Raw genomic sequence first — 24,516 nt, forward strand, 5'->3', positions numbered from 1 at the left:
ATCAAGGTACAGAAGATGGGACGCTTCCTTCTGCCCACTCAATCATGGAGATATTTCTTCCCGGAATAAAACTACTGAATAAGACAAGTCATAGATATAATGACTGATATTCATGGCCAATTGATCAGCACCGACCTGAAGAGGAGACATTGTTGTGATTTGGGACAGTCTATCCTAACTGGATACTCGTGATGTGTATTTGGACTGCAGCCCCCATAATTCCCATCCTTTCTCCCTGCAGCTAGGAATGCTGAGAGTTCCCATCCAATGCCTTCAAGCAACACAGGTTCAAAGCCTGATGTGGATCAAAGGTGATTGAGAAATGCCCAAGATTTAGCAAGGAACTGGTCCTTTCTCTTTGTAGCCCTTTTTAAAGAAGCCTGGTGGAAACGTGGTTGTCCCAGCCCGGGGCTGGAAGGGACCTTGAAGGTCCGAGTCGAAACCTTCTGAGCAAGGCAGCGTCTTTATACCACCCTGGCCAAATGGTTGCCCAACCTTTTCTTGAAAACCTCCAGTAATCTTTCTCACTTCCAGGAAATCTCTCCTTAGTTCTAGGTTAGATGAGAAATAAAAAGTTTTCAAAGGGGAAAAACACAAGAAAGCCCAGTTGTTGTTTTTTGGAAAAAGCACTTTTAAGATACAACCAACCAGAGCATACAAAAACTCAAAGAAGTAATACAAGATTGGAAGATGTGGAGAGACCTGGCACATAGACTCACCAAGGGTTGAACATGATTGAATGCAACGTCATCATCACTTTATTCGTTAAGCAACTGAAAAATCCATTGTTTGTTGAGACCATCTGGGATGTCTTGAAACCATTAGATCAAGGTGTTTTGTCTTTTGGTTTCCTTCTTGGTCTTTTGGTTCTCTTTTGAATGGTGTGTATTTGTTGGTTATCTCTATGTGCCTGTTGATGGCTTCCTCACACCAATCTCCTTTTCCTGCCATACACTATCACTCTCCTTCTACTATGTCTATCTTGTTCTCGAGAATATTTTCCTGAACTCTTTGGGATCTCCTGGTGTGTATTTTCCTCTTTCCAGCATCATTTATTTCCCATTGCCTGGATCACTGCTCAGCCATGGCATTTCCACATTAAAAATGATCTCAATGTACTTCTGGCTTCAGCAGATTTTGTCCTTTTACTTTGTGGCCTGTTTGTCACACCTATACACCCCACCCGAATCGACTCCTAAATAAATAGCCCCAAAAGAACCAGCATTATACCTAGAAGGAACAAAAGCTCGCAATTCTCCTGACAGCATATAAGGACTGACCTGTAAGTAGCATCCATCCTAGAGCAGCCTCTAGGATACTTTGGGGGGGGACCCCCCGATCGATAGAGGGGACTCTTCTGGCTGGTCCATAGCATTTAATATTGAGTTTTTAACCACAGGTTTCTTTTTTTTAAAGGCAGCTAAACCAGTGGCAGTCAAGGCATTACAGGGGTGGGGATTGACTTGTTCAGCTTCTCATGAAGTTCTCCTCATGTGTGGCTTTTTATGTTTCTGCAATTTACCAAAGGGCCAATGAAAGGGAAAAGTGTTCCTCAGGGATATCTAGATTTCTTTTTCATTATCTAAAAAACAAAGATGGAAGGAAAGAGCAGAGCTATCCAGGCCCCCATTCCATGTCCCACAGAGGTCAACCCAGGAGTCCTTAAGCAATTCAGTAGAACACAGAGGATGGGAAGCTGTTGGACAGTTAAATATGTTTATTGATATACAAATGAAGGTGAATATACATGTTCCAGGATAATGTTGCAGGAAGTAATCTGAGTCAGTAACTGGAACCAGAGCAATCAGCTAGTCCTTGGAAAGCAGGCCGGCAGCTGGGACACGGCCGGAGAAAACAGCTGTGCATGAGAGCTGGTTGGTGGAGAAGCAAAGCACCAATCAGCTGGAACTCTTTGAGGAGGCTGGCAGCTGAGTGTCGGATTAGACGTGGCAAATGATTCTGGGCTATTACCGGCAGGTGGAAGTTGAGGGGTAGGGGTAGGCGTGCGCATAAGGATTTAAGGCACGGGAGAAAAACCGAGGTTAGTGCTGACTTTGTTTGTTACTCCGTGCTGGGTTTTCACGTGTTCCAGGATAAAATGCTTCAAATTAAACTATCTTGCTTGTGGTTTTCTTGGTGCTGGATACTCAGAACATGACACAAAGAGGATGGTAAGCTGTTGGTCAGTTAAGGATGGTACTGTAATATATTGATATACATATGAAGGTGAATATTCATGTTCTAGAATAACGTTGCAGGAACTAATCTGGGTCAGTCACCGGGAGCAAAGGCTTTGTCTTCTGAGCTTTCAGACATGTGTTGGAGCCCATCTTCAGGGAACTTCTCTCTAGCAGACTGTGGCCTTTAGATTTATTTATTTGATTTGTCAATCACTTACAAGATATTGGTATGAGAATAACACAGTTTTGAATACATGAGATAGATACTTGTAAGAAAAAATAAAAATAAACAATAGGACAGGGATGGTAGGCACGATTGGTGCGCTTATGCATGCCCCCTACAGGCCTCTTAGGAAGGGGGTGAGGTCAATAGTAGACAGTCTGTAGGTTGTGTATTTGTATTGTGTGGTATTTATATGGTGCCTATTGTATGTGGCATTTTAGAAATTGATTGGGGTATTGATGGCTGGATATTGTTGTTGGAAGAAGTTTGCTTGTGCTCCCAAGCCCTCCATTCCTAAGTACTGGATAAACTCATGGTAAATTAGCACACTTATTGACTGAGGAGGGCCCATTTCTTAGGCTTCAATCACTAGCCTGGCTATTCTTCCCTGGCTGTGCCTCATCATCCAACAATCTTGACTCAGGAGGTATAAATAGCCAGAAAGACTAGGAGTCTATGAGATTCCATTCTCCTCCTAGAATTTATCCAATCTCCTTCTGAAATCAAGTCAGCTGGAGGAAATTATTGAATCCGCTAACAGCAACTCCTTCAGTTAGCTTGCTCTTTCTTTTCCCTTCCAGATGGGGTTCACCTCTTTTCATGTGCCCTTTTTGGGCTTCCTGGTGGCCTCTTTCTTCATACAAGGTAGGTCTTGATTGATACAAAAAATGCTGAAGACAGAGAAGAGCCACAAGGATGGTATGAGATCTGGATGCGAAATTGTATGAAAAATGGCTAAGGGTACTAGGTATGTCTAGTCTAGGAAAGAGAAGGACTAGGAGTGACATGATAGTAGTCTTCCAGTATTTGAGGGGCTGTCACAGAGAAGATTTAGTTGAATTATTCTCCAAAGCATAGGAGGGCAGGAGAAGAACCAATGGATGGAAACTCATTAAAGGGAGATCCAACCTAGAAATAAGAAGTTTTTTCACAGTGAGAACAATTATTCAATGAATAGTTTGCCTCTTGTGGCTGCTCCATCACTGGAGGTTTTCAAAAATAGACTGGATAACCATTTGGTTGGGATGGAATAAAGTATCTTCCCTTAAAAACAATATTGAACGAGAAGACCTCTGAGGTCCCTTCCAGCCCTAGGATTCTTTGATGGACAACTCAAAAAAATGGATGTAGTTTCAATCGTACAAATTGAGGAGAAAATGCCCAGTCATGGCAGGAAAATATAATGATTGCCATCACAGAAGTGAATGGAAGCTAAGCTCTCCATTCAGATCCTCAAAGTATTGAGGTGACAAAGGTCAGGAAAACTTCTAGAGGCTTCTTTACAGCTGGGCACTGTCCTGCCTTTATTTCTAGGGCATCTCTTTTCTTCCTCTTTTTCAAATTCCTTCTCCTCCTCCTCCTCTCTACAGTTTGAGTCTATGGATTCAGGATGGGCGACTCCCATATCCTCCTCTTTTATGACGTCTCCTCTTTCCACCAACAGGTTTGGAAGCTGTATCTTGTCCCAATAGGTGGTTCCTGTTTGAGCAGAATTGTTACGGATTTTTTGAAACCAAACTGAGCTGGAACGATGCAGAGGTAAGAGGAGCTCCATCCATCCCCATGTTTGGATGGCTGGATCATGCTCAGCCTATTGGTTTGCTTTCTGAGCATAATGCTTCTCTGAGGAAAGGGAGGGAGGGAGGATGGGAGGAAGCAAGGAAGGAGTGAGCAGAGGTGTCCAAAAGTTATGGTCAAAAAGGTCAATATGGTGGCCACTACAATGTGATCATGGTTGAAATTAGGGGTCCTTGTTGCTCTCTGGCTTGGTTATTTTCCTGCAGATGTTCATCGCTCAAACTAGCTCAGAGAGCACCAAGCATCCCTCACATACCTAAACCTCAGTATAGAAAAGCATGGCTTAGGGTTGTCTCATGGTAGGACTGAGGAGCGATGAAAGTAACATCATAGGGACACAGCAGAGAAAGGATGTTGCCAGACGAAGCTTCTACTGTGCGGGAAACAAATTCTTGGAGGAACAGGAGCAGGCTTTCAAAATAGAAAGAAGGAATGTGTGCTAATCAAGGCAACCTTGAAGTCCTCAGTTCTGGTATGGTTTACCTTTGCCAGCATAACTGATGTTTCTCTTTATTAAGACTCTTTCTTGAGGATAGTAACAGTAGATGGGAAGGGAAGAAGCTTGATATTTGCTAATTATGCATATTTATGCATATTATAATACAGAATCATAGAGTTGGAAGGGATAAATACTGCAGTGAGCCTACATGATTGCTTTTTAGGTCCTGCTTTTGATTCCACACTAGAGTTTAGATGTCATGAAGACAGGCGCTGGGTGATGGAATTGGGGAATGTGCAGGAAGGACAAGGATAGACTTGTGACAGAGGGCTCTAAAGCAGGGCTCTGCAAACTTGGCCACTTCAACACTTGCGGACTTGAACTCCCAGAATTTGACAGTCAGACATGCTGGCTGGGGAATTCTGGAAGTTGAAGTCCACAAGTCTTAAAGTGGCCAGGTTTGAAGACCCTAAAGGACAGGGTCAGCATCTAAAGCAAGAAGCCCTAACCTGTGTCTACTTGGTGTCTCCCAGAGAGAATGCACTTCCCATAACAAAAATGCCCACCTTGCCTCCATCCTCAGCGAACGGGAAATGGAAACCATAGCTTCTGTTCTACTCCAGTATGAAGAGCCATTTAGAGTCTGGATTGGACTATACAAAAACAAGGGCGGGAAGGTGAGCACAAGTTGAGGGGGGAAGGGAGTGAATGCAAACCTCCTAAGACATTTTGAGTGGAATCCAGTTGGAAGTTGGAAACATGCAACTGTAATGATTCTTCTAGTTCTGAACTAACTTGATCCAGAGATCTAAGTGTCATGGAGGGCTCATGTCTCGCAGAACATGGGAATGGAAATCATTGGTCCATTGAAGAGCCAAAAGACAGCTTTGAATCTGCCCTTTATTACTGTTGGGAGAAATATCCATCTGGTTCAATTCCAAACAGGGAAAGAGACACTGGAAACATTGAGGCTGATCGGAAAGATGGTTTAATGAAGCAGAACCATCAAGCACACAATCCTGGTGCAGCTGACCACATGGAGTTGAGAGAGGGAGGTATTTATACTCTCTCTTGGGCTTTGCAATTGAATTTCCTGTTCCTGTTTATTTTATTTTATTATTTTATTTTATTTTTTGTCAATTGCTTGCAAGATAATAGGTATAAGTAAAAACATAGTTATTAATACATGGATACATATAAGAAAAATAAAAAATATAAAAGAAACAATAGGACAGGGATGGTAGGCACGTTGGTGCGCTTATGCACGAACATGTGCAAGAACATTTGTTCTATTGGCTGTTTTAGGGGTCACAACTAACTTTATAGGCTGTCTGAGTCCCAGGCTTGGTTGAAGCTTCCTGGGGGATGCAGTGTCCACAGTGATTGTGTCATGTGGTGAACTCTACTGCTAAATGGGTTAATCCTATTAGGTCCTGGAGGGTCATGTCTTAATCCCATCACCCTGGAGCTGGAGGTCTTTTGTCTTGTAGATAGGCTGACCCAGTCTTTCTTAATGGGCACCAAATATCTGCTGGGGGCAATGAAACATGTTTCTTCATCCAGGGAAATAGAATTATTCTGCCTTTTTTAAATGTGTCCTAAAATATTTCATTCTTGTAGGAGAGGGGTTAGGTGTTAACTTTCTTCATTACCCCTGTCCAAGCAGGAGACCCTCTACCATTTTAGTCAAATGAGCGTCCAGTCTCTTCTTAAAAACCTCCAGTGATGGAGCACCCATAACTTCTGTAGGCAATGCATCCTACTACTTAATTGTTCCCTCTGTTAGGGAGTTTCTCCTTCATTTCAGTTGCCTCTCTCTCTTGATTAGTTTCCATCCATTCTTTCTTGTCCTGCCTTCTGGTGCTTTGGAGAATAGGTAGGCCCAGTCTTCTTTGTGGCAGCACCGCAGATACTGCTATCATGCCACCCCTAGTCCTTCATTTCTCCCAGATGACCGTAATTAATTCCTGCAATCATTCTTCATATATTTTTATCTCCAGGTATCTAATTATCTTAGTTGTTCTTCTTTGCACTTTTCCCAAAGTCTCAACATCTTTTTTGTAATGTCATGACCCAAACTGGATGTAGGATTCCAGATGTGATCTGACTAAAGGATGGTCCCTCTCACAGTTACTGTTTTTGAACCAGATTTCACCTAATTTGTATTTGAACCTTAAGCAGGGGGGGAGGGTTTCTTGCCTAGGTGTAAATCCTTGCTTTTCTCCACATTAACTTTCATTTTGTTGCATAGGGGGCATTGTTTAAGTCTGTTAGTATCTTTTTGGATCCTGAGCTTGTGTTCTGGGGTGTTGGCTATTCCTGCCAACTTAGTGTCATCTGCAAAATTGATGAGTTCTCCTTCTATTCCCTCCTTCTATTCCCTGTTTTTAACAAACCCATGCTGGCTTCTAGCTATAACTTTGTTTCTTAATATTTGCAGATCTGTTTTATTATTATTTTCTCCAGTTTCTTCCCAGGTATTGATGCAAGCCCGATTGATCTATAATTTCCTGGATCTGTTTTTTTTAACTTTCTTTAAGATGGGAACCACATCAGCTCTTTTCCAATCCATTGGTAGTTCCCTGGTGCTCCGGAAATTTTCAACAATATGGTACAATGGTTCTGAGATATCATTTTTATTTATTTATTTATTTATTTTTATTTGTCAAGCAAGTATTTGATAACAAGTATAAGCATAAACATGGTTTATGAATACATGAAATGGATAAGAATAGAAAGAAACAATAGGACAGGGACAGTAGGCACATTGGTGCGCTTATGCACGCCTCCTACAGACCTCTTAGGAAAGGGGTGAGATCAATAGTAGACAGTCTAAGTTTAAAGTTTTTGGGCTCTAGCACTTAGATCATTAGAGATGAGTACTCCAAGGTCCTTGACAGAGTTTGGATCATCAACAAGGTCTTGACTATTCAGCTTGTATTTTATTTTCTGATTTATTTTGCCAATATGTAAGACAGAGCATTTGTTTGTTGAGATTTGAAGTTGCCACTTGTTTGACCATTCTGATACATAGTTGAAGTCTTTTTGAAGAGTAGCAGTATTGTCTGTGGTATTGAACAGCTTTACATCAGCGAAAAGAACGCAGTTGCTCTTAATTTGATCATAGAGGTGATTTATGTAGAGTGCAAAGAGAGTTGGTCCTAGAATGCTGCCTTGGGGGATATCACTGTTGACAGGTACGGGATTCAATAGAGTGTTCCCTATTTTGATCATTTGTTGCCTGTTTAACAGGAATGCAGCTATCCAGTTATGCAGGTGTCCAGAGATACCATAAGATTTTAGTTTTAGAAGTAGTTTGTTGTGTATCACTGAATCAAAGCTTTACAGAAGTCTGTGTAAATAGCGTCTATTACTTTGCCCTGATCGAGTTGTATAGTCCAGGGATCCCCAACCTTTTCGACGCCGCGGCCCGGTTCCAGCATCAGCTGGGCGCCGCGCCCGGTACCAAGCGTCAACTGGCGCCGCCATCTTTTATGACGAAAGGCGCTTCCGGTGATGTCACCGGAAGCGCTTTTCGTCAAAAGATGGCGGCGCCAACGCCTTCGGTGAGCTTTTCGGGTAGAAATGGCTTTCTACCCGAAAAGCTCACCGAAGCGCTTTTTACCAAAAAGATGGCGGCGCCCAGCAACCAGCGGCCCGGTAAGGCTTGTTCCATGGCCCGGTACCAGTCCGTGGACTGGCGGTTGGGGACCCCTGGTATAGTCCATGTTTTTGCAGTTTTTTTCTGAAACCAAATTGTTTGTTAGAGAATAGGTTGTTTGTCTTGAAGTGGAGGATAATGGATTGGTTAATAATTGATTCCATGACTTTGCAGGTGATGCAGCATAAAGAAATTGATCTGTAATTTTCAACTAGGCTGGGGTCACCCTTTTTGAAGATGGGGATGACCGTGGGTAGTGACCATAGGTTTGACAAGGAGCTGGTCCTGAAATATTTTTCAAAGATTATGCTTAGAGGTTCGGCTATGGCAGTGGATAGCTTTTTAAAGAAATAGTCACATAGCACCTTGAGAACTTTGGGATGTAATCCATTAGGTTCCAGTGATTTATATTCATCAAGATCAAACAGGTGTTCTCTTAACATTTTCTTGCTTTCTAAAAATTTTATTTCGTTTCCCTTTTATGGTTATGTTTTTGGTAGGTTGGGTTATAGTTTCTTTTCACGTGGACTGATGCAAGGAATGAGTTAAGTAGTTCTGCTTTCTCTCTACTGCCTGTTACTTCCTTGCAATCTTCTCTTTTTGCTGACCAACCATTATTATGTTGTAAGAAACTTTTTTCATTATCTTTGACTTTTGTTGCAAGTCTTTGTTCATTTTGAGTCTTTGCTTTTCTGAGTTTATCTTTGCAGATTCGGGCTATCTGTTGATATCCCTTTTACATTTTTTGTACTTGTCCTTTTTGTCTTTCAGTTTATCGGAGAGATATTTGTGAAACCATGCTGGTTTCTACTTGGATTTCTTGTTTTTCTTTTTCAGTGGTATTGTGCTAGACTGGATTTTTTTCAGTTTCCCTGAAACTATGTATGCATGTAATCACCTGAGCCTGAATTTATTCTCTCGTGTTTTAGAACGGAAAGTAGAATATATAACTCTAGGGCTGGAAGGGATCTCAGAGGTCTTCTAGTCCAATCTCCTGCTCAAAGTAGAAGCCCTAGACCACCCCAGTCAACTGGTTATCCAGTCTATATTTGAAAGCCTCCAGCAATGGAGCACAAAAAAAAACCACCTCTGGAGGCACCCCATTCCACTGATTAATTGTCCTCACTCTCAGAAAATCTCACACTAGGCTGAATCAGTCTTTGATGATCTTCCACCCATTACTTCTTGTCCTACTTCAGAGGCTTTGAAGAGTAGATAGACCCCTCTGCTCTGTGGCAGCCCGTCAAATATTGGAAGTCTGCCTAATCCTTCTCTTTATTAGACTAGACATACTCACTTCCTGCAACTGTTAATCATATGTCTCAGCCTTCAGCCCTCTAATCTTTGTTGCTCTTCTCTATAGTCTTTCCAGAGTCTCAACATGTTTTTTTGGTATCATGGTGGCTAGAACTAGATTATAAGTATTCTAAGTGTGGCCTCACTAGTGCAATATTAAGCAATGTTATCTCCTTTTCGATCTTGAGCCTATCTTGGTTTCTTTTGGCAGCTGAAAAACACTGCTGGCTGCCAAAAGCAGCTTAAGCAGTTGTCCCCTAGGACAACTTAATCCCTCTTACATTTGACCCTTTTGTTATTGAGAAGTACAGTTGAGACAAAATATCCTGATTTCTGCAACATTGGGAAAAACACTTGGAGAGATGATACCATTGTTGCTTTCTCTCTCTATAGAAAAAAATGAAATGGTTAGACAAATCCATGGTGGATTACCTTTCTTTGGCACCCCTTCAACCTTCTGACACCAAGGGGACTCGGGACTGTTTTGAGCTATATGGCAATGGTAAGAAGAAGATTTTCTGTTCTACTATATCAGACTTCTCAATCACGTGTTCTTCAGATGTGTGAAAAAAGACAACCTTTCAATCCTTCACAGCCAATATGCATAAAATCAGAGACTGCATTCACACAACCCATGGGCTTCGTTTCTGATTGAACCCTATTTAGTAATTTATGTACGCTTAGGGACCATTTCTATCACTAATGACTCTAAAGAGTGTATGCACCCATCTAATAGAACAGAGGTGGCAAAGGATGGCCCTTTATGACTTGTGGACTTCAATTCCCAGAATTCCTGAGCCAGGGCCATCATTTTATTTTATTTATTTATTTTATTTGGTTTGTTAATTGCTTACAAGATAATAGGTATAAGTAAAAACATAAGTTATGAATACATGGATACATATAAGAAAAATAAAAGAAACAATAGGACAGGGACGGTAGGCACGTTGGTGCGCTTATGCAGGACCCCTACAAACCTGTTAGGAAAGGGGTGAGGTCAATAGTAGAAAGTCTAAGGTTAAAGTTTTTGGGGTTTGGGGAAGAAACCAGAGAGTCAAGTAGAGTATTCCAAACATTGACCGCTCTGTTGCTGAAGTCGTATTTCCTGCAATCAAGTTTGATGCGATTAACCTTGACTTTGTATCTATTGTTTGCTCTTGTATTGTTATGGTTGAAGCTGAAGTATTCATTGACAGGAAGGATATTGCAATGTATGATTTTATATACCATACTTATATTGGACCAAAGGTCTTTTTTAGTGTTGGGAGTGTGGCTCGAGGCTCATGATTTAATTGGAGTAACTGCCGGAATACTGACAGATAGCTGACTCTGACATACGTAATTCACTGTCACCCTTGATCCTGCTTCCCCACCACCACCCCTCTGGGTGTATCAGATTTTACACTTGGCTCGGAGGCAGTTCTGGTGGCCTGGCATAAAGAAAGATGTGGACAATTATGTGAGAAGTTGCACCATCTGAGCCATGATGAAAAAACGACCAGGAAACACCCACGCCCCCGGACTGCTACAAATGGTGGCAGAGCTGATGAGGCCATGAGAGGAGATTGCAATGGTCTTCATAGTGGAGTTGCTGAAAAGTGGGGGAAACACGGTGATCTGGACTGTAATAGACTTATTTTCCAAACAGGCGTATTTCATACCTTGCAGTAGACTACCCTCAGCCCGCCAGTTAGCCAAGCTGTTCCTGAAGCACATCTCCCGCCTGCATGGAATACCACAGAGAATTATCTCAGAGAGGTCCAATTCACAGCCAAGTTTTGGAGGGAGTTCCTGCGGTCTATTGGGTCATCCCAGGGTCTTAGATTGGCCCTTCATCCAAGCACCAATGGGGGGGCAGAGAGATTGAACGCCATGGTAGAGCAGTACATTCCATTCATATTTTCTTCAGAGACTGATTAGATGACTAAAGTTTCTGCTGCGCAAAAATCTAATTGGACAGTATGATTGATGACTCTTGGCTATGGACGTGTTTCGTTGGATGATACACCCAGAGGGGTGGGGGAGAAAGTAGGATCAAGGTTGACAGTGAGTTACGTATCTCAGAGTTGGCTACGCTCACAATAATGCTGGAATGTTAACTTCTAATAAATCCTTTTTAGTTTTGGGAGTGTGGCTCGAGGCTCATAATTTAATTGGAGTAACTGCTGGAATCCTGACACAGTCATGTCAAAACCAGTCATAAATCAATTTTTTTCAGCACCATTGTAACTTTGAACGGTGTAGTAAATGAATGGTTGTAAGTTGAGGACTATCTGTAAACTATAGTGGTAAAGCTATATGTTTAAATGTTGCTATCCAAAAAAGTTGATCCTTTGTGACTAAATGCTATGCTTTCTTATGTACAGGTGATAAGATTGTTACAAAAAATTGCAACAATGTCTCATCAATTATTTGATTTCTTCTAGACTATAAAACATGGAATGAGCAGTTTTGTGAGACCAAACAGACTTATCTGTGCAAGATGCCTCTGTACTGAATGTAGCTGGAAACACCTTGAAGGTTGAAAGCCAGAATCTCCCTGACTACTACAAGATCAGCCTGCTGACTCACAGAACAAGCCTGTGCATCAGGCTTTCTTTTCCATGTGGCGTCACTAATCAATAAACTCCAATCCAATTGAACATGATGCTCTGAATTTTTCTCTTGTGTGTTTTCATTCATTGAGGACTCCCGGTGCTCATTGCCAAAAACAAAAAAGAACCAAATCCAAAATGAACTAATCCAGGCAGTACCGATAGTGTTCCGTAGTCGGGTGGAAATGTGCTGTGGTTCACCAGCAGCCAATGCAGACAGCAGCGGAATCGGTCAGTGGGGAAGAACAGGGACCAGTCAGGGAGTCTGGAGAGGACTTGGACGAAGGTTCTGCGTCCAATACAGAGATGGGGCCAGGGGTGCTGCCTCCAGAGCCTGCGGAATCTGGCAGCAGTGAGGCAGAGGACTCAGGGGAGCCTGTTCCCGGTGTGCATGTGCGCAGAGCTGCTAGAAGGCAAGAGCAGCTGAAACAAAAGGGGCAATTCAGGAGTAAGGCTAGGAGGTGATTGCCCCTCCCATAAGGAATAAAGGTCAGGCCAAGATGACGATACCTTTGCAGAAAGCAAAGTAGTTCGATCGATTCAGTCATTCTTGAAACTCTTTGTACTTCGGTTGGGTTTTTTTCTACTTTGGTTGGGTTTTTTTCTAGTTCATTTGATACTTCTGTTATTGGTAGCACTTCACAGAAAAGCAAGGTGGGTGCTTATCTCGGGGGACTGTTTGAGATTAATTCCGGCTGGGGATGAAAACAATTCCCAGCGTTGCAATAAAAAAAAGTCTTGTTTTTAAAAGAAGTGTGTGAGTAATTACAGTTTAGGAAGCTTTGGTCAGAACAGAAATGGCAGATATATGACACTCTGACATCAAAAACATCTCAGAAACCACCAACACACTATTAGAACCATGCGGCATCATCGTAGCACACAAACCAATTAAAACTCTCTTAAATATCTTAAATAAACTGAAAGTCTCAGAAGGAAAAAAAACAGGAATCATCTGCAATATTCAGGGTTAGGACTATAACAGCTGCTATGTAGGACAGACAGGGGGAAACTAGCATAGCACATTGATGAACACCAACTAGCATCAGAAGATCCAGTGAAAATCACAGTTTCAGCTGGGAAACTATGAGCATCCTAGACCAAGCTAAATCCAAAAACACAAGAAAACTCCTTGAATCCTGGCACTAAGACAATTCAGCCATCAACCATGCACATAAAAGATGAACACATTTACATACCATTCAAGAGAGACAATAAAAAAGCTGAGACGGAGACAAAAAGACCAGAACGCATCCTCTCCAGTGCCCAATAAGTAGATAAGCAGGGATTAACACAAAAATAATCACGTGGGAAAACAACACACTAATCAAGGTTATTATCAAAGAGAAAAGCACAACATCAACATTGGCAGGGCAAGCTATTCCATAAAAATAGCAAAGTCCACTCCCTTGTAGAACTGATGATGTTCCCTAGATGGGTCATGTAGTATCTGCAAGAAAACCATCAAGCTCAGAGAGCAGCAGGAACCCCACAGATCAACCCTGAGCTACAAATATTGTTTACTACATAGCTTGGTTGTGGGGTCCTTGGTGCTCCCTAATTTGGGTTGTTTGCTTGCAGGGACTTCATTATTTGGGCTTGTGTTGATATCAGTAATCCAAGGGTCTTCAGAGCTGATCTGTCTCGGAAGGAAGGAGGGACCTTCTAAAGAACTTAGAGCCTTATTTTTTAGGACAAAACATGCCACAAGAGAATTCACATCTTGCTCAGATGCAGTCCGATTGTGATTAAAAAAATGTCATAGAATCCAATGTGTGCCAAAAGAAGAGCATGAAAAGGAGAGACTAGCCGATGGTTTCCACTTCAGCACAACTCTGGGCCACTTAACTTCTATCTCCTTTTGTTTCTGAACAGGAGAAGGTTCTGAACCTAACCACCACCACCCCCACACACATTAGTGAGCCATCTAATTGTTGGAATGCTACATTGTTGGGTGCTTTTAGCTTTGCATAGCAATTGCATTCTAAGGCTCTCTGCTAGGGATGGGTTTATAAGGCAATCCAGTCTCCTAATTCTGCTTTCTGCCCTCAGGAGGCTACTTTCAACTTAACCCTTACCGCCACTGGTTTCAAGTAACCATTCACCAGTGGATCATCATTGCTGCTGCCATGCTCTTTGACTGGCTTCTGGGTTCTCCTCCTCACTGGAGGGCAAAGAGAACCGTTTTTGTTTGTCCCCTTCATTGGCTATGGTCTTGGGTTTTGCCATAGCTTTGCCTCTTTTTGGTGGGGCTTACTTGGTCGCTGGCCTTGGATGTGGGTTCAAATTGTTGTCTGCTCAGTGACCCTCTTTAACACAACGGAAACAGCCCCCCTGGGCTTTGTTTGAGGTTGGATCCCCCTAGGTTCACCTTCAGAAATCCCTTCTTTTCTGGTGCTTCTCTCTGCAGCCTCACAGAGAAGGACAAGGTCAATTTCTACCTCTCCAGCCAGAATGTACCATTTCCATAGGATTCCGGGTGGCACCCCACCCCAAGTTAGGCAGGTGGTTATAATCCCCAGGTTAAGGCCTTGTTGGCTATATTCCAGTAGCATGTCTTTGTAACCAGTCCGGGAAGTTGCTAGCCCTCGAAATCCTTGGATGTAAGCTGCAATCAACCTTCTCCTTTGTTAGGTGGTCCTGATCCTTCTTTTTGCTCTCTGGTCTACCTGTGGGTCTTGGAATCACTGTAATTACATAGCCAAAAAGGCATTAAGAGTTGTTAACCTAATCCTACATAGCTTTTTCTCTGGTAATATCACACTACTAACTAGAGCATACAAAACATTTGCTAGACCAATACTCGAATACAGCTCATCAGTCTGGAACCCACATTACATATCTGATATTAACACAGTTGAGAAAGTCCAGAAATATTTCACATTAAAACCCTCTGTTAACAAACTGTCACTTTAATCAACTCATAGAAAGTTTACTACAGCTTCTTATCTATTCCAAATGCTCTTATTTTTCATATAACTGATCTCCGTGTGGTTTTTTGCTGTTCTTCTTGCTGCTGTTTTACTAAAAACAGCCCTGAGTTTGCTGTTTGTGTGTCCTGCTTGCAAGCACCATTAATGGCCCCACCCTTTCAGAAAAGCTATAAATCCCACAAGAGAATTAGTGGGCTGCAGCAGACGGAGATCCGGCAAGCAGAAACTATGTTCAAGTAGGTTTATTTTGCATTTTGCTCTCTGGTGTTACATTGGACAGATAGTCTTTCTGATAGCAGTCTGATCCAGCAGGATATAGTTGAAATAGAGCATCACCAAACACTGGAATTAGGCGGGTGCTGAATTTTATTTTCCATAGCATTACACAAGTAAGGCAATTCCCTTTTTGTCCTTTTCCATTGGTCAAATAAGCTCTCTTTCAACGCTGCTCCAAAGGGAACATCACTTTTAAAACTCTACAGGGCTTGGGAATACTGGGTTATAAAATGGATTACTGGTTAACATGATGGATTATTGGGTTATGTGGTGGTTACTTTGAATTCTGCATCCAATTTTGGTTGCCACAATATAAAAAGATGGTGAGACTCTGGAAAGAGGGCAGAGAAAAGTAAAGATGATTAGGGGACTAGAGGCTAAAACATATGAAGAATAGTTGTAGGAATTGGATATGTCTAGTCTAATGAAGAGAAGGATTAGGTGTGACATAACAGTCTTTCAATATTTGAGAGGCTACCAAAAAGAAAAGAGGATCAACTTATTTTCCCAAAACCAGAAGGGAGGAGAGGGAGGAATGGATGGAAACTGATCAAGGAGAGAAGCTATCTAAAAGTAAGGAGAAATTTCCTGACAGTGAGAACAATTAATTAGTGGAGCAACTTGCCTGCAGAAGTTGTGAATGCTCCAACACTGAAGGTCTTTAAGAAGAGCTTGGACAAACATTTGTACGGAATGGTGTAGGGTCTCTTTCCTGAGCAAGAGGTTGGATTAGAAGACCTCCTAGATTCCTTCCAACTGTTATTCAGCTTTCCAAAAAATCTCTATCCATCCTATGTGATGCAACAGTTTGGCCATGCCATAGATCCCATCAGCCCAAGATTGTCAGTTGGCAGGAATTTTCTGCCGTGGACCTTCCTTTGTGAAATATTCCTCCCTTGGAAATGAAAATGTTGGCCTTTTAGAATAAGGTTTTAAAAGCTTGGCTGTTTTTAAACAGCCTGGAGCACCCAACATATTAAGGACTTTACTGTTAATTGTCTCCACCACTCTATGTATTTATTCTTGCATGTGTTTATTATATTTAATTGTTCTGATTTTATTTGTTTGAGAACTGTAATTTGCCTTGAGTCACTGGGTTGTAGAACCTGAATAAGTAAATAAAATAAAGAAGGCATCAGTGTTCTCGAAAATGTTTGCCAAAGAAATAGCAGGGACTGCTCCAGGCAGTAGTCAGAAGCAAGGCTACCCAAAAGAGATAGAATAAAGGTCTTTATGGCTTAACTTTCAAAATGTGCATGCTCTTACATTCTCTCTTTCCTTCTGATTTTCAAGATTTTTCCATCACTCGGTTTTGATTTTCTTGGTTGCCAACTTCATTATATCAGGTGAGTCCTCCAGGGAATTCACTCCAGGTAATTCAGTCCTCATTTCCTTGAGCAAAACGTAGCTGGAAAGCAGAATGGGACAATTCACCGCAGCCAATTTGCCATGGCCAACTCAACATTGTAGAACTCGTTCAGGACATTTCAACAAATGCAACGGTTTAAATTAATTACAATGGAACCATGGTCGACAATAATAAAGACAATCCAGAAATACAATCATTTTTGAAGAAAACATGGTTACCAATAATCAAAGTAACTGAATGAAACGATTAATAGAGCATTGAATTTTACTGTGGCAAGTTGGCCATGGTCAGTTGGCTGGGACGAATTGTCCTAAACCCACTGGAAAAGGCTGGAGGGACTCATAAAGGTAAAGGTTCCCCTTGCACATACATGCTAGTCATTTCCGGCTCTAGGGGGTGATGCTCATCTCCATTACAAAGCCAAAGAGCCAGCGCTGTGGCCAGCATGACTAAATGCCAAAAGCGCACGGAACACTGTTACCTTCCCACCAATGTAGTCCCTATTTTTCTACTTGCATTTTTACATGCTTTTGAACTGCTAGGCTGGCAGAAGTTGGGACAAGTGCTCATTCCATTACACTGTTGAAATGGGGTTTATAGTGATAAAGGGGGAATGTTATGTCTAGATGGCATTCCTTCCCGTGGGAACAGAGAAGATGCCTGCAGCTGGAGGAAGGTGCAGTTTGGTGTCATCGTATTGATGGACTGAGAATTGATTGGAGATTGTGACTGGGGGGAGTTTCAAACATCTGCTTTTTACTGGGTGTAATTCTGGAATCTGGCCAGAGTTAGAATTACACCAAGACCTTGCCAATTTAATATGTTCCTAATAAACAGACTTTAAAGAGAGATGGATGCCTCTGGTTTTTATTCCAGAGGCATATTACTTGGAACCTCCACAGCGGGGACCTTCCATCACACCCTTATGGCCACCACCTTATCTGTCCTCTTCCTTCTTTCCATGTTGCATGGAGAGAAGATTTTCATTGCTGCAAAAACTGATCATGGCTCAGCACTAGGGAGGAAAAAGGGATGCAGAATAGAGCCTTTGCATCTGGTCTCCTAGAATTTCCTGCTTCTGGGTTTCTCCCCAACAAGATTGAAGCTCACCTTGTTCATTCTCCTCAGTTCCAGCCAGGGGAAAATTTTGAAATGGTTACCCATCCATCTTCTAGAGCAGGGCTGTCAAATTTGTTGCCGGATGTGTCACGCTCTGGTCACGTCCACGCCTGGTTCAGCAAAGGTGGAAAAACTGCAATGCATCATGTGATGCCACCATGACGTGAGTTTGACAGTCCTGTTCTACAGGGTTCCAGACTGGGAGATGGTTTTGTTAACTGCAAACTCATCAAGAAGAGACCCAACGTAGAACTAAGGAGAAATTCCTTGATAGTAAGAACAATTAACCAGTGGAATGACTTGCCACCAGGAGCTGAGAGTTCTCCAACGTTGGCACTTTTAAAGAAGAGTTTGGACAATCATGTGTCTGAAATTGTGTAGGGTTTGCTGCTTGAGCAAGGGTTGGATTAGAAGACCTCCAATGTCCCAACTCTGTTATTTGACTGATACAGTCCACAAAGAGCTGGCTGTTCATCTTCTTCAACTCTTCTAGCAGACTTCTTCACTTGCCAGGAAATGTTTTATGCCCTGCAATCCCAAGCCCTTTCCTCGGAGCTTCTTCTCCAGGAGCATCAAAGGGTTCTAGGGAAAATATTTGAACCATTTTGATTCTTCTGACTTCCCTGATCACGCTCTCTTCTCTCTCTTGAACAGGCATAGAAGCTATAAGTTGCCCCGCAGGTTGGTTCATGTTCCAAGACAAATGCTATGGGTTCCATTCTGTACCCCAATCATGGAAAGATGCTGAGGTAAGAAGAAACTACCTTATGAACTTGAAGGAAGCCAATGTGAACTGGGAATGAGCCTTTTGGATCACTTGGATCTGCCCCTTTCAGCATCCAAGCCTTAAGCCTCCAGGTTGCTCTGCCAGTTTTGGTGGGCATGTTCTTAGTTGTTCCTTCATTAGGCTTTGTTTATTCTTTGATTATTTGTTCTCCTTGATTGGGGTATTGTTTACTGCTTGATTTAAGGAACTATCAATTCAGAAAAACAAATTAACAGTAAACAACACTCGAATCAAGGAACTACCAAGAACAGGCCCACCATTAATGACAGGGCAAGCCACTTGTACACAAACAGAGAGCAAACCTCATTCTGTTCTACCATTGATAATGTTACATAGTTGGGTCTTAAGACGTCTACAAGAAAACAACCAAGCTCAGAAAGCACTAAGGATCTGTACAGTCCTTCTCCTCCTCCTCTTCATTCTCCTTTTCTTTCTCCTCTTCCTCCTCCTTTCCGCAAACCCATTCCCTTTTAGCACTGATGTTACCTAGTTGGGTTACAAAACTTATACAAGATAATGACCAAGATCACCAAGGACACCACCGTTCAACCCTGAGCTATAAAGACTCTTCTAGTGGTAGCAATGGAGCTGCCTATTGGGGGGTTTTGCACCAAAATTTAGCATGGACTGAGTGTTCTTTTTTGGTAAGAATACTGGTTGAAAAAACCTCCATGACTCCCTCCAATCCTATAGTTCCATGATCCCAGAACACACAATGATATTCAAATGTTGCTGTGCATTTCATGAGGTCATCTTGCAAATGATGCGTAAAGTTGTGAATGTGGAAGCCTGTATTTGTGCCCATAGACATCCTCCAGCCCATCCCTAAGTCTCCCAGCCAGACAGCATCGCTAACGCGGGGAAAGTCGGCTTTGCTCTTCTGCACCTCCCATATCAGAGGCTCATCTAAAAAGGTCTTCTCTTGGATCCTTTCAGACTAACTGCCAGCAGTACAGCCAGCATGCTCACCTGGCCTCCATCATCACCAAGATGGAACAGGAAATGATTGCGAGTCACATCTCCACCAACTACATCACCAGTAAAGGTGTCTGGATTGGCCTCTATGATTCCTGCATGGTAACTAACCAGTCCAGTTGGCTCTTTATTTTTCCATGCTCTGTTTCCATGGCTTGCCCCTTGGGGTCCCTAGAAGAGGCCTCAGAAATACCTGGGAGAATTACACATCTGAACTCTCTCTTGCTGTGAGATGATGACCCGTAGATTTGGGGTAATTGACAGCCTCCCTTCCTTGAAGGATGTGGATCCTATCTGTCGCTTCCTCTGATATTTCCATTGGGAATGGAGGTGTTTAAGGAAGGAGGAAACAACAGATGGGACGGGGGCATCAGGAGGACCTTTGGACAGACATCAGGGAGACAAAGGTGGGTTGGATCGAGCAGAGCAGTTCAGGCAGAGGGAAGGAGAGGTAGTGGAAGGAAATGCAAGGAAGAATAGGCAAACAGGTCACCTGTAGAGAATGCAGAATGGACCACTCACTGTGAGACAACCCATCACGGGACAATTTAACAATTCAATTATTTAAAATAAATTTAAAAAATTGTTTAATTTTTTGTCATTTACATTTCAATTGGACTCTTCTTTTGCATCCTTTCTTTAACGATTCTATTCTACCATTTGTTTGCTGTTAGGGTAACTCTCGTCCTGCAATGAGTTGTCCCATGGTGAATTGGCCACAGCAAGTTGGCCAGCAAGTTGTTATAGACCCCAATGGCTGTTGAGGAAGAGATCTCCATGGCAAGGGAGCCTTTTGGACCTTACCTTCTTTGCTCATTTTTACATATTTGACCATAAAGTCATTTTCTGGCAGATGTCAATGAGCCAATTGTTTGCTAAGGGTGTATAGTTTTGCCAAAAACCGAAAGTATGTGCTGGGTTTTAGCAAAACTGTCGTAAAATATGTTGTGAGACAACATGACCCTGCAAACAGAAATGTGTCTAGATTGCCAAGCAACCAAAATTTGGTCACATGACAGAGGAAGGTACCCATCCATTGGAACTTTGAATCCAAGTCGTAGGTCCCCGTTTTCGGGATGATCTTTATGTTGAACAGTTGCTAAACAACCTGTCATGAGTGAAGGATAACCTGTATTGCCATTTAATGGGAGGCTTCCTAGCTAGGAGAAAATTGGATAATCACACATAAGAACCGATGTGTTGCTTTTGTGTGTGTATGTGTGTGTGTGTGTTGCTTTTAGCGTATTCACAATCGGTCAAGTTTTATAATTTTAACATGACTTTAAATGTTTCTTCACTTTGGATTGGAAGCCGTCCAGTGTTGGTTGAAAGATGGGCAGCTGTATAAATGTTTTAAATAAATAAGTCAATGAATAAACAAGACTACATAAATAAATGAGTCCATCTTATGTACTTCTGTAACTGTTTGATTTGATACAGCAACCAAACAGCACAGGGACAGACTTCGACAGACAGTTAGGACTGCAGAAAAAACAACTGGAAGCAGCCTGCTTGCCATTGAGGACCTGTATAATGTGCAGATCAGGAGGAAGGCTGAGAAAATATTTCCAGACCCCTCAACTCCTGGACATAAACTGTTTCAATTCCTGCCCTTGTGACTCTGCAACAGGGCATTACATGCCAAAATAACTAGACAGAGTGATAGCTTTCCCCCCCCATGCCATCAATCTGCTGAATTCTTAATACTGACAATAGTGTCTTACATCTAAGTATATTTACTCATGTAGCCTATCTGTAGTAGTAGTATTATCCTTATCTTAACTTCCTCTTCTTAATGGTATTGTTATTATTGTTGTTGTTATTGTTGTTATTATTATTATTATTCTGTTGCTTTGTATGTATAATGAGAACTTCTGCATTGGAGACAACTTCCTTGCATGTTCAATCACACTTGGCCAAATAAAGGATTCGATTCAATTCAATTGTCTCCAAAACTTGGAAGTCTCTCTCAGCAAGAGCCTGTTGAAGTCCACGTCACCCCTTTTTGCCCTCCATAAAGAAGTCCCTTCACATGAAATGGATTCCTAGAGATTTTCTGGGCCAAGTGATAGGTCTGATTGACCATCTTGGCTTCTCCAAGCACAGCAGGGTTGACATGCACTGTGGCCAAACACAAGATGCTTTGAGGGCAATTAGCCACACAGATATTCTCAGCCTCTATCAAGGTATTTAAAAAAGCAATAATCCCTCCTCTTTTTATAGAAAAAATGCTGGAAATGGACTGATTACTCAACCATTACCTATGTATCCTGGGATGCAACCTTTCCTAGACCAAGGAATTACTTGAGTTGCATCCAGCTGTCTGCCACATCAGGTGAGAATGGGGCACCCACCCAAAGAATGATGGGGTTGGAAGCCATTGTGGAAGACTTCTAGGAAGAAACATGGTTGCTCCTTCTAATATGTAACAAGTTAGGAAGGAGTGAGAATTGTCCTCAAAGACCAAACTTCAAATGGGCTGGTCTTCAAATTCCTCCTTTCTACCTCCTCCCATTTCTCCTCCCCCTCCCCTTTTTTCTTCACCTCCACCACCCCTCCCCTCCACCTCCACCACCTCCCTTTCCTCCTTCTTCTCCTCCATCACCACCACTACCATCCCTCCCTCACCATTTCTCCTCCTTCTCCCGCTCCTCGTTCCTTCTCTTCCTCCTGATCCTGCTTCTCCTTCTCTCCCTCTTCCTCATCCCATTGCCATGCATCCCTTAGAATATAGAATATTGTATGTTCCACTGTACCAAAAACCCGATCCAGGCAATAAGTTGTTGGTAGAATATGACCTACAGCTTGAAAAGACTGGGAACATTATGTAATTACAAAGTACAGTGAAATCAACCGGGAAGGCCTTAAGCTGAAGGCTGCAGTCAGTGATGAAAGTCCAAAGATAGCATGTCAGATAAGGGGTTGTGCACTACAAGAACGGGAGAAATTGTGAAGCCCTCATAAAGTTCATGGCTAGGGTCATCCTGCTCTGAATGCTTAAAATGGGGAGGGGGGGGGGTAATGGGATATGCTCCTTCTATGCAAAGGTAAATGTGGCGAGAGAGACACATGCCCAACCTCCTCTCGCTTTTCTCTTTCAGGATTTAAAAAATGGAAGAATCGAAATTGTTCAAACAAAGCGCAGTTCCTTTGCATGATGAGGATTTAGTGAGAGGAGGTTTTCATTAGGGATGCAATGGCTCTTGGAATTAAGTTGAGAAATGTCTTGACTACAAGAGACTCCTTTTTTCCCAATCCTTGAAGGCCACCAGCTCTAAGCCTACAACGTCAATCCCATCAGGATAAGGGTCCAATACTTTCCTGTGAAAACCAATAAACTATTTTCAATTTTATATCTTTTGTTGCTGTCCTTTCTCATTAGCGTTTCTCAACTGTGGCCACTTTAAGACCCATGGAGGTCAATTCCCCATAGCTAGCCAGGGAATTCTGGGAGTTCAAAGTGGCCAAGGTTGGGACACTCCACACTAGAAGAATCCACAAGACTGCTTATGTACTGCTTAAATTGTCCAACCTCCAACTCAGACGAGCCCAAGTTGACATGGCAAGAATCACTTAGTGTCCTGCTTGTTGTATGGTCTACCTCTGCCTGCTGCCAATATGTCAAGAAATTGGGGCGTTGGTTCTTACCTGATACGCCCCTTCTAGGCGAGCCGCGAGGAGCATCCAGACTGTGGGATGTGCTTCTGAGTCCTCTTCTTTCAGGCTGAGCTTTAGACGAGGAAACGCTCCGCCCTCCCACGTGGCATCGCGCAGCGTCTCCCCAGTTTTTTGCGATAACGAGAAGAGAAGTTATTGATCCTTTCTAATCTACTATTGGCTCCTTGGCTGAAAATAAGAGTCCCCACCAGACGGAGATACTAGGGTGGGGCTGGATGCTCCTCGCGGCTCGCCTAGAAGGGCGTATCAGGTAAGAACCAACGCCCCATTCTCCCTCGAGCCGCCGGAGCATCCAGACTGTGGGACATACCAAAGCTTGGCTGTCCTATGGGTGGGACTCCGTCTGGCCGAAGGCCCCTCCGGATCACTGACAACCCTCTGTAAGACCCGCCGGCCAAAGGAGGCCTCCGCTGAGGCATACGTATCTATCTTGTAATGCCTGATAAACGGGGACGGAGAGGCCCAGGTGGCTGCCCTACAAATGTCAGCGATGGGGGCTTGTGTGGCCCAGGCCGCCGAAGTGGCTGCACTCCTGGTGGAATGGGCAGTTATTCCACCAGGTGCAGGCAGAGAATGGGAAAGGTAACACCTGGCAATGGTCGCCCTGATCCAGCGGCTGATAGTGGAAGGAGAAACCTTGAGCCCTAGCGTCTTGGGTTGAAAGGATAGGAAAAGAGATTCCGACCTTCGTAAGGATTGAGTGCGCTTAATATATATACGCAAGGCCCTTCTAACGTCTAGGGTGTGCCAGAGAACCTCCCTGTTCCCAGAGGGTCTAGGGCAAAAATTGGTAGAACCAGTTCCTGTGATCTATGGAAGGGCGAGTTAACCTTGGGTAGGAAAGTGGGGTCAGGACGCAGGACAACCCGGTCTGCATGGAACACGCATAGATCGCTCCTGACGGACAGAGCTGCTAATTCCGACACTCGACGAGCAGAAGTGATGGCTACTAGAAAAACTACCTTAAAGGTGAGGAACTGAAGAGATGAATCCCTCAAAGGCTCAAACGGAGGACGTGTAAGAGAAACTAGGACCTTGTTGAGGTCCCATGTGGGAAATCTGTGAACAGTGGGAGGGCACAGGTTGGTGGCACCCCTAAGGAAGGATCTAACCCGGGGTGATGGGAAAGGGAGCCGTAGTTATCACAGGAGACCACTGTTGAGAGGGCAGAGACTTGCCGTCTCAGGGTGTTAGGTGCAAGCCTCTTGCGAAGGCCTTCCTGAAGAAATTCCAGGATCTGAGCCACGGAGGGAGAGAGAGGGTCAACCTGGGACCCCCTACACCACTTGCAGAACCCTTCCAAGTGGCATCATAAATTTGTGTAGTGGAGGGTCGCCTGGCGTCCAAAATAGTGTCGATGACTTGGCTTGAGAGGTTCTCGCTGGTCAGACGGATCCGCTCAACTTCC

At 43.0% G+C, this 24,516-nt stretch overlaps 2 protein-coding genes across 2 annotated transcripts in view; both read left to right on the plus strand.

Annotated features, from left to right (window-relative positions):
• The window catches only part of LOC113427841 (C-type lectin lectoxin-Phi1), a 370,378-nt gene that overhangs the window by 171,175 nt on the left and 174,687 nt on the right, over positions 1–24,516 (plus strand). The gene's annotated exons all lie outside the window — the stretch shown is intronic.
• LOC148130275 (lithostathine-1-beta-like) lies at positions 16,289–22,783 on the plus strand. The gene is made up of 5 exons (XM_087969141.1): positions 16,289–16,526; positions 18,323–18,417; positions 19,392–19,532; positions 21,654–21,765; positions 22,532–22,783. The coding sequence occupies exons 2-5, from the start codon at positions 18,358–18,360 to the stop codon at positions 22,597–22,599; spliced, it is 381 nt and encodes a 126-aa protein (XP_087825267.1). The 5' UTR covers positions 16,289–16,526; positions 18,323–18,357; the 3' UTR covers positions 22,600–22,783.

The sequence above is a fragment of the Notechis scutatus genome, chromosome 6 (genome assembly GCF_049901735.1).
Source record: "Notechis scutatus isolate UNSWTSFEM ecotype Mainland chromosome 6, rNotScu1.2, whole genome shotgun sequence".
In the NCBI taxonomy this organism is placed as follows: Eukaryota; Metazoa; Chordata; class Lepidosauria; order Squamata; family Elapidae; genus Notechis; species Notechis scutatus.

Bases quoted from the DNA above. Each gene is read 5' to 3' on its own strand.
- LOC148130275 (XM_087969141.1), top strand. From the start codon at position 18,358: ATGTTCCAAGACAAATGCTATGGGTTCCATTCTGTACCCCAATCATGG. The intron at 19,533-21,653 runs GTAACTAACCAG...CTCTTTTTATAG, and splicing joins GCCTCTATGATTCCTGCATG to AAAAAATGCTGGAAATGGAC. The intron at 21,766-22,531 runs GTGAGAATGGGG...TTTCTCTTTCAG, and splicing joins CCAGCTGTCTGCCACATCAG to GATTTAAAAAATGGAAGAAT.